Source organism: Mesoplodon densirostris, chromosome 12 (assembly GCF_025265405.1).
Source record: "Mesoplodon densirostris isolate mMesDen1 chromosome 12, mMesDen1 primary haplotype, whole genome shotgun sequence".
Lineage (NCBI taxonomy): Eukaryota > Metazoa > Chordata > Mammalia > Artiodactyla > Ziphiidae > Mesoplodon > Mesoplodon densirostris.
Window position 1 is genome coordinate 40,501,694 of NC_082672.1, and position 11,032 is coordinate 40,512,725.

The window sequence follows — 11,032 nt, forward strand, 5'->3', positions numbered from 1 at the left end:
TATGTCAAAATTATGGTATGGCTGGCAGCTCACAGTGAAATACAAATTCCCTGCTGTTCCAGAGGCCATTCTTCTAAGGAACATGCATTACTATCAAGGAGGTTGTCTTAGTCTGTTCTGACTGCTGTAACAGAATACCACAGAGTATCCTTTCCTCAGCTGCCGCTAAGGCTCTCTGTTCCTCCGAGGAAGGTAAGGCCACTTTGGGGTGAGGCCCTCACTTCATCTGGCGACTAGCACCACGCCCAGCAGCCCTTGCCCAGCCCTCGCCCGCACGATGGCCTCCGTCTCTGAGCTCACCTGCATCTACTTGGCCCTCATCCTGCACGACGATGAGGTGACGGTCACAGAGGATAAGATCAATGCCCTCATTAAAGCAGCTGGTATAAATGCTGAACCTTTCTGGGCAGGCTTGTTTGCAAAGGCTCTGGCCAAGGTCAACATCGGGAGCCTCATCTGCAATGTCGGGACTGGTGGACCTGCCCCAGCGGCTGTTGCTGCACCAGCAAGAGGTCCTGCCCCCTTCACCACTGCTGCCCCAGCTAAAAATGATAAGGAGAGATCCATATGTGAAATGTGAAGTTTTAAAACCACCTTTTGGAAAAGAGAAAAACAAATTGAAAGAAGTCAAAATATTTATGCAGCAAAACAACTTGGTATGTTGCTACAAATTCAAATAAAATGTGTCAAATCCTTAAAAAAAAAAAAGAAAAGAGAAAAGAATACCATAGACTGGGTGGCTTATAAACAACAGAAATTTATTTCTCATAGTTCTGGAGGCTGAGAAGTCCACGACCCAGTCACCAATAGATTCAGTGTCTGGTGAGAACTCGCCTCCTTGTTCATAGACAGCTGCGTTATTGCTGTGTTCTCACATGACAGAAATAGGGGAAGGGAGCTCTCTAGGGTATCTTGTCTACGGGCCCTTATCCCATTAATGAGGGCACCACCTTCATTACCTAATCACCTCCCAGTAGCCCCACCTCTTAATGCCATCACACTCAGGGTTAGGCTTCAACATGTGAATTTGGGGGGCATGTAAACTAACCTGTGCTATAGAGCACAAGTAGATGAAAAGAAGCTGGAGTTACATTGTGCCTGAGGCCCAAGAAAGAGAAAGGAAAGTTTAATGTCATAGACTTCAACTTACCTCTTGTTTTTCCCAGCTGAAGGTCATGATCACATATCACAGTCCAGCTTCCCAATAACACTCTCCCACTAAGTATATAAACATTACGTGAGTCTATTCCTGGAAATACTCAGAGGAATACACTTCTCAATCTCCCACACATTCAATTACTTTCTGATTGTTTATGAGAAGCTTCTTCCAAACCAAGAGTTCCCACATGTTCCCTATAAGACTTTTCTCTGTTCAGCAAGACCTTAAAAAGTATAGGCTCCCTAAATAAAGTCTTAAATAAGGTGATTCTTCCTGTGTTCGGTATTCTTGTGTCATTATTGTAACTATATAGCAAATTTGAGTTTATAAATTACTTGTATGTATGTTATCTTCTTTGGTATTTTCAAGGATCCTTTAGTCAAAGTAGATTTATATTTTCCCTATTTCTAAATGCAAAAACAAACTAGCTATAGCTAAAGTCACAATTGAAACATAGCCAGATGCTCTAATTCCTATTCCAGTGTTCTTCCTGATACCATGCTGCTTTTAACAGGAGGATCCTCTTAAACTATCTTCCATAAATGACAATCAAACTGAAGTTTTCACAGGCACAAGACAGATACTGACCACAGTGTGAATCTGCAGCACTAGGAAAATTTTCACAACCTATTCAAACTCAGGACCTCTAAACATTTCACAAATAGTAAATTCAGAAGACTCCTCTGAGACAGGAATTTCACCTAATTTCTATCTTGTGGGAAAAAAATAAGCCAAAGCATAAAATGGTGTAATAAGTTCCAGGAAATCAAATAGTAAAGAAATAAACCCAATAATTCTTCACGCAGGACTGACGCTAGTTCAGGGTTAATCAATATATTGTCTGGGGGGCTTCCCTGGTGGCGCAGTAGTTGAGAGTCCGCCTGCCGATGCAGGTGACGCGGTTCGTGCCCCGGTCCGGGAAGATCCCACACGCCGCAGAGCGGCTGGGCCCATGAGCCATGGCTGCTGAGCCTGCGCGTCCGGAGCCTGTGCTCCGCAACGGGAGAGGCCACAACAGTGAGAGGCCCGCGTAACGCAAAAAATATATATATATATATATTGTCTGTGAGGGACTTCCCTGGTGGTCCAGTGGTTAAGACTCCATGCTTCCACTGCAGGGGGCACAGGTACCATCTCTGGTTGGGGAACTAAGATCCTGCAAGCTGCATGGTGCAGCAAAAAAAAAAAAAAAAAAAAAAAAAAGATACTGTCTGTGAGCTACCTGTATCAGAAATACCTGGGATGTGTGCGAAGATAACCAGCTCCTGGGCCCCAACACAGATCTATTGAATCAGCATAGGGGCCTTGGAATCTGCATGTTGACACACTTCTCAGGCTATTCGTACGAAACTACTGTTTGAGAATCACTTCACCAACAAAGTTTTGTTCCCATGAGACAAAAAAAAAAAAAGCTCTAAAGTAAGACTATGAGAGATTCAGAGATCTGTCCAGAAATCCATTCACTATTAGGATGCAATGTGAACCATACATACCTAAAGTGAGGTCAATGAGAAACAAAGGAGTTAGTTTATGTCACTGAATAAGTGTGTTCACATGATACCATCTGATTTAGTAGTATATTGCTTTATTCATCTATGCAAATAATACTTGAGTGTTCAGGAAATGTGACAGTAATAAATGTGTTGATATAAGCAACTAGAGGGTAATGAAAGAAAGGATTATAGGAAAAGACTCATCAATATCATTTCCCATCCTTGAGAATGATATTGTGTGCATTGCAATTAACAGCAGTTACTCAAGCAGAGAAATAATAATACTAGCTCTCAAAACTGGCAGCAGTTTGAATAACTCAGCATATTTTATGATAAACAGGTCATACTGTCTACAAAGCTCTTACTTGGATTGGGAATCCTCCGGCAGCAGGAGCCGTCTCAACCTGCCTGGTTCTGTACATCTTTGTCCTGATGATTAGATAATTAGCAAGAATATTGCTACCATGTGAGAACTACAGTTTCACCAGCTGATCTTAGCAGAGAAAAACATATATTATTACCTCTCTTTTGATAGTGGCTGTGATTAACCTTAATAAAATATATGGCTAGTAATTTCAACAGCACATGAATCCCTGAAATTATTTCTTGCTAGGAATAAAAGGATTTTAGATTAAGAGCTCTTAATTTAAACTTGTAATTTGGGTTTAAACTATTCATTATAAAAATCAAGCCAAAGCTGAGAGAAATTATCAAGGGCCTAGGGAAAACAGATCCCTCTTTCATGATCAAACTCTTTTTTTTTTTTCCCCTCAAGTGAAAAACCAAGTGAGTTCCTACTCTTTCCCTTTTTACTTTCTACCTCTAGATCTAGGAAAACAAACACCTCTGTCTTGCCCCTGACAGTAATTTTGAAAAGCAGCTGTGTTTTGTGAGATATATTTTGAGCAGTCAGAAAGTACTTTTGGAAGTTGAATAATAATTCCTTTTGAAAAACTCAAAATTATTTTCCTTTTTTTTCCCACTCTATGCCACTACATTAAATTGTGAAGAGTCAAGTTACTCTTTTAAAAGTGTCTGTGTTACCTGAACTCTATCTACATTTCTTTTTACTGAACACCAAGGATCGAAGCTAGTAAACCCTTTCTCTATGGAACAAGTCCTCTGGTTTATTGTCCTCTCTAGAAGCCCAGCTGCTGCCACAGAAAGGAGAGGACACTGGATTTCGCTTTGGTTTACTAATCTGATGAGTTGACTTGCTACCCAAGGAATAGACATCTGTTATTCTAGCTGTTTATGTGAGGAGAAACTGTCACATGCTATTAGAATCTTCAGTTACAAAAGTGCTAGGAAGATCACCTCCTCTGCAGCAAGTCACTCTACATATCTGTCCTCTTCTGAAGCATGAGAGAACCTGTTAGGATACGATACAAATCCATGGGGGAGAGAGATCTTAGATCCCATAACCTGAATTCTTCTACAGTGTTGCATTGTGAAATACACAGTAATGAATGTGTTTCCTGTTAAACCAACCTTATCTTTTTCTTTTTCTTACTTATATTTTATGGTAACATCATAAGCATCTCTAGAGAAAAAAAAAAGTTGCAGTGGATATAAGTGGAAGCTGGCATCAGCTCAGGTTTTTACAAAAGCACATGAACTACCTGCATAATCTGATAAATCAAGAAAACCCTGTTTGTTGGGTATTTCAAACAAGGGCTTTAACAAAAAAAGCTCTGATATGCAGCTGCTTTTAGACAACAGCCATGAATCACTGATAGAAAAGCATGAGACATAGTCGGCAGGCTTAATTATATGTCATTACCCCAAATAATGGCAACATTTTAGGTATGAGTTAAACCTTTAGTGGTGGAGACTTGCATCATTCTGGAATGTTAGTCAATCCAATGATTTTAAAAATCCGTAGACAAAACATGCCGGGCTTGTCCATTTAGGAGGAGTTGCAAGTTTCTTTGTATTCACTTTTAGAGGCTTTTGGGGAGAAGAAAGAGTAATTCTTTTTTGAACGCAGAAGAAAAGCTTTTCTAAAGGTAGGAGACAATATTTATAATGAGAGAGAATAAAGATATCACCAGAAATGGCTCAGAGCCATGTAATCACAGCCTGGAATGAGAACTAAGGAGCCATTTAATCCAACCACCTGACTGCAGTCAGGACTTTCTCCAGGTATTTTTCTAAGGTAGGACTCAGTTCATTCCCCAATGTTAGGACCCCAGTTGCTCACCATCCCCCCCAGGATTTCTGCTTTGATGCCATGGCATAATGCACCTGTGAAGGAAAACTGGTCCAGCTCCGAGAAAGCTGGTGCCAAACTTCTCTTCCCTTTCTTCCCCAGCATAGTTCAATCACAAGAGGAAAAAAAAAAAAACCTAGTGCTAATGACTTGTAAAGATATTGACAACTTTAGAGAGTTGTTGATTGTGGAAACATATCTGGCTGCAAAACTCATGAGGGACCAGGTTCTACTCAGTCTTCACCAGAAATCACAAATGCGTAGCTTCACAAACTAGTCTTGACCCCAGCAAACACCTTTAGTTTGACCCACTTCGGGTTTTTATTTTAATTTTATTTTTTAATCTGAATTTCAAATAAAAATTCAGATTTACAGGCTTCACATTTCAGGTTTCAGTTTCCTGAGCCAGCATTCCTTCAGGGCCCCAAACCCAGATGCTGAGTGATCTCCATCCAACTCTGTAAGATGGGGCAGGAGGTCTCCAGTTTGCCACCATCTTGGACCCAGCCCCACTTACAGCATCGACATTACTCAGCAAACTTCAGTCATTTGTAAGTAATTTGTATGAGGACCGATGTATAGCATCTTAAGTAGATTTTTCTTGTATTTTAATCATTCATGTTTCTTGAAAAATAGATTTTACAATATCTCATAAATTTATTCCTGTTTTCTCACAGTCCTCAGACATAGAAGGTTCTCATCTGACATTACATAACTTTCTTCAGTAGACTTAGTATTTTCTGTCTCTTGAGATGTGGAAAATGACTACCCATTACCAAAATATTTCATTTTTCGTAAATCCAAAAAACTTTTATTGAGTCAGTTTTAAGTAAGGACACATCCTCTTCTGAGACCTGCTATTTTCTCAACATAAGCCAGGCTAATCCCTTGCTGTGGGAAAAGAGCCAATGAGGAATTGAAAGAATTTAGGAACATCAAGAGTAACCCACTTTCCTGCTCGACCACTGCCAGGCCTCCCTAGCCTGTCCCATCCCTCCCAGGTCTGGTATAAAAAGAGAAAACATATGGACAGAACTATAACTTCATCATCACGGAGACACATTGAATGTCTCCCTAAAGCTAAAATGAAACTGCTTTCCTCGCCCCCAGCTCCCACTTTTCTGTCATTGGGGAAAATACGGAACATGGAATCCTTAAGTCATTCTGTCTAAATGGGATACATCTGGACTCAGCACAGAATCGTTTCATTATATTTATATTATAGTAACATTGAAATTGGCAGGGAGGAAGGGACAGGGCAATAGATGAGCTGTCCTCAGGTCTCTTTAGTCATGTGAACCAAAGGGTAGCTTTATCTCCTCCAGCTGAAACAGTGTTGTTATTTTAGCCTTTTCTCCCTGGACTATTTCTTCCCTTTTTTTTTTTTTTTTTTTTTTTTGGTTTAACATCTTTATTAGAGTATAACTGCTTCACAATGTTGTGCTAGTTTCTGCTTATAACAAAGTGAATCAGCTATACATATACATATATCCCTATATCCCCTCCATCTTGTGTCTCCCTCCCACCCTCTCTATCCCACCCCTCTATGTGGTCACAAACCACCGAGCTGATCTCCCTGTGCTATGTGGCTGCTTCCCACTAGCTATCTATTTTACATTTGGTAGTGTATATATGTCCATGCCACTCTCTTACTTTGTCCCAGCTTACCCTTCCCCCTCCCCATGTCCTCAAGTTCATTCTCTATGTCTGAGTCTTTATTCCTCTCCTGCCCTTAGTTTCATCAGAACCATTTTTTTTTTAGATTCCATATATATGTGTTAGCATACTGTATTTGTTTTTCTCTTTCTGACTTACGTCACTCTGTATGACAGACTCTAGGTCCATCCAACTCACTACAAATAACTCAATTTCATTTCTTTTTATGGTCGAGTAATATTCCATTGTATATATGTGCCACATCTTCTTTATCCATTCATCTATTGATGGACACTTAGGTTGCTTCCATGTCCTGGCTATTGTAAATAGTGCTGCAATGAGCATTGTGGTACATGACTCTTTTTGAATTGTGGTTTTCTCAGGGTATATGCCCAGTAGTGGGTTTGCTGGGTCACATGGTAGTTCTATTTGTAGTTTTTTAAGGAACCTCCATACTGTTCTCCATAGTAGCTGTATCAATTTACATTCCCACCAACAGTGCAAGAGGGTTCCCTTTTCTCTACACCCTCTCCAGCATTTATTGTTTGCAGATTTTTTGATGATGGCCATTCTGACCGGTGTGAGGTGATACGTCATTGTGGTTTTGATTTGCAGCTCATGCAGCTCAATATCAAAAAAAAAAAAAAACCCAATCCAAAAATGGGTGGAAGACCTAAATAGACATTTCTCCAAAGAAGATATACAGATTGCCAACAAACTCATGAAATGATGTTCAACATCACTAATCATTAGAGGAAGGCAAATCCCTGGACTATTTCTTGCCTTTGATTATTCTTATTGGGTTTCTCCAGTCACTCGCAACTCTCACACTGTACCGGTTTTCCTAATGACTAGCATAAACTTCCTCTGCACCCTTCTAAAAAGGTTTCTTTTCTCTGTTGCAATTATATTAAAGAGAACTGGTTTTTTAATAATATACATGTTCATATATTTTAAAATTACACATACTCATTCATTCATTTCCATATATTTTTAAATTACATATATTCATTCATGTACTAGTCCTTTCTCCAGTGCAAATAACTGCAATATATATAAGTATTTCTGACGAAACAGATTTTCTCATATTTGAATGTACCTATATTTGTTTTCTCTTTACATCTCATTAGAGTTCTCTAAATCTCACTTAAGCTGTTAAACTCAAAACTGGGCTATAATAAATGTATAATAAAGGCCTTACCTACACTGAATACAGCTGCCCCTCAGTATCCACAGGGGGTTGGTTTCAGGACTCCTGCAGATAGCGAAACCCAAAATGGCTTTTGGATTTTCATAATATAAAATTCCCTTCCTTCTGCCTTGAACATGTAATATTGATTATTATGTCTTAATTACTTGTGCATCTATAAGCTGTCAGTTTGCCTTATATCCCCACCAACTCCTTTTATTAATGTTTGTATGTGTGATTGCTATATTGTGATATAGTTATCTATTTATAGTTTTTGTCCTCACCTCCATTTCCACCTCCCATTAGATTGAGCTCCCACAAAGGGTGAAGTATATGTCATATTGATTTGGTATCTCTATTCACAAGTACAATGCCTGGCAAGAGAAAATGCAGTATAGATAATACAATAAATGGTTAACTGATCTTGTTGGGCTAAGACCTTAGAATTTGACAGAATTGCATCAGATCTATAGTTGTTTGTGCAAAACAAACAACAAAAAAGCACTTATAAAGCAATTTTTTTTTTTTTTTTTTTGGCCACACCACGTGGCATGTGAGATCTTAGTTCCCCGACCAGGGATTGAACCCATGCCCCTACGGTGAAAGTGTGGAGTCTTAACCACTGGACCTCCGGGGAAGTACCAAAACAATTCTTCTAAAATAGCAGATATAGATAAATAGATAGGTAGATAGATAGATAGATAGATAGATAGATAAATTATGATATAAATAGGGTAAATTTTGAAAGGACATAAAAATCAAGACACTAGATTTTGTTCCATCTACAATTAGGTTTGTCTAACTCATTAGTTCTTGAGAATTGTTTTCATCCTAAGATACTACCTATGTCTCCCTTTTATTTACCTACAAGAAGAAAAACACAAATGTAATAAGAAAAATTGAGAGTGAAGAGGGACAATAAAGAGAAAAAAAGGAAATCAGGCTGATAATAAGGTTTACAATTCCATTAAGTGTTGGAAAGTGTTTTCATGAGACACCACACATGTGAAAGGCATTTATAATTTTATTTGGGGAGACAGCTATGCAAACAAAAACTGTGAGCATGCCAAGTCTACAGTATTAGTAGACTAAAGCAATCTCCTGAACCAGGATTTTGCTTACACTGCCTAAAATAATCCTCTAGCCTTCTTGGCTTATTGATAACTGTGCCTTGAAGAGTCAACTGCAAATATTCATCAGAGTCTTTTTTTCTTTTTCTTTCATGAAGGAAAACAATTACTTTGTAGAGATACGTTGTGTTGTTGCAAACTCATACCATTTATTGTTTATTGCTTTAAGTGATTGCAAATTAATACACCTTTGTACTACAAGTTTAATCTACTCTGTTAAAATATAATTTTACAAGATAGATACCTCAAAAGGTGATTCTTTATAAGAGTGTTGACCACATTATTTCTCCAAATAGGGGAGCTTTTTGGAAATACTTAAATTGTGATTTTACTTATTAAATGGAAGATTTATTGCACAGTTTTCAAAAACACACATGTGTATAGTAAATTTGGCTTTTTTGTCCCTTTATTTTATCACAGATTAAAGGGCTTGGCAATTTCTAATAAATTCTGTGAGACTGACCTCTATTTTATGACAAGCTTGCAGAGAGCACCAAAAAATTGATTGGACTTCTAAAACTTACTTATTTTCATATGCTACAATCTCTTTAAATGGAAATATTTACTTTCCTAGACTGGGACTGAAGAGCACTGCTTTTTTTTTTTTTTTTTTGTAAGATGTTTAATCAGGTGGAGACAATCTAAATCAGATGTATGTTAAACTACAAAATACACTAGGTGGCATTGGAAATAGACCATAGAAGCTGTCTGCTCATAAAATGGTTCTTATATACTCAGGGATGTTAAATCAACTTTAGAACAAAGACATGTAAAGTGATCGCTCTTTTGTGTTGAGGTTCTCTTTTATTAATTTCCAGATTTATGTAACGACTGTTGGATATAAATGTCCAATGAAGCTAACAATAAAATAATAACGTTTTGGGCTTCCCTGGTGGCGCAGTGGTTGAGAGTCCGCCTGTCGATGCAGGGGACACAGGTTCGTGCCCCGGTCCGGGAAGATCCCACATGCCGCGGAACGGCTGGGCCCGTGAGCCATGGCTGCTGGGCCTCCGCGTCCAGAGCCTGTGCTCCACAATGGGAGAGGCCACAGCAGTGAGAGGCCCGCGTACCACAAAAAAAAAATAAAAAAATAAAAAAATAAAATAAAATAAAATAAAATAATAACGTTTGAATAAAGAACTAATTCTTAGTAGGCCCTTGGCACCTCACCGCATCTCCCCAAACATACCTTTATGAAATCTCCCATTCATAAGCATCAGGGTGTTAACGGCAAGCCATTATAAACGATATTATGGGATTCAGGCTGGGCAGTGAAGAGAGGACTTTCAAAGATTAGGTGCTGCTCTGACTCCAACGTTTTAGAAATACTTGCAAAAGATGAGATAAACATAGATATTCTTTAGGTTTCAAGGGGCCACTGAATGTACTTTGATTTTTTTTAACTTAAGTATGACAATGTAATAATAGTACCCTGTCCTAAAGAGTTTACTTCTCATCTCAATCTGATGAATATGACCAACAGAGGGGGTGGGTGGGGTAGGGAGAGAGGCATTAAATCACCTTAGAATGAATAATTTAAAGGTACTTTAGATATACTCCAGAAATTTCATCTGAGGTCTTGCCCACTGCAAGCTGTGCTTTATAAAATATTCCTTCGTATCTGCCAAAACCTTAGAATAACCCTTGTAGAAACCATAAATATGGTGCAGGTAAACAGTGGCCATCTTACATAATGAGGTGTCCTTGCCAAATGGGAGCAGAAGACAAGATGCCTGCCTCCCACTAAGCAACATATTCCAGGCCTCTCAAGCCTGAAATACCATCATTCAGGGAGCGGCTGGCTCCGGGCAGAAGCGAAGGTTCCCAATGGGCTACCGCAGGGGAGAGCATTGCAGCCCTTCATGGCAAAGGGATAGCCATCTATCTTGCTGCCTTGTGCTCATATCATCTATTAGCATGTGCTAGCATGAGGGGCAAGGAGTCTGCCATCATTTCCATGCTTATCGTAGTGCATCACATCTAACACTTGCTTGATACTTGTTGAATTCCTTTTTAATCTCCAGATGAGTTTATGAAGTTATCTTTTTCATGAACAGGATGGACACGACACAGTGAAAGTTACACAGAAATAGCACTTTCTTCTAGGAAGTGTCAGTCTGATTCATTTGATATATATCAACAAAGGACAAAGAGCAAGGAGTCAGACTGAAAGTTAAAAGTATTAATAACACT

General features: G+C 38.9%; 1 protein-coding gene across 1 annotated transcript; it reads left to right on the forward strand.

Moving 5' to 3' along the window:
• The first annotated feature begins 277 nt into the window (after nucleotides 1–277).
• Nucleotides 278–580, forward strand: LOC132499835 (large ribosomal subunit protein P1-like). Its single transcript, XM_060114535.1, has one exon. It carries the CDS (start codon nucleotides 278–280, stop codon nucleotides 578–580), a length of 303 nt encoding a protein of 100 aa, XP_059970518.1.
• The last annotated feature ends 10,452 nt before the right edge of the window (nucleotides 581–11,032 follow it).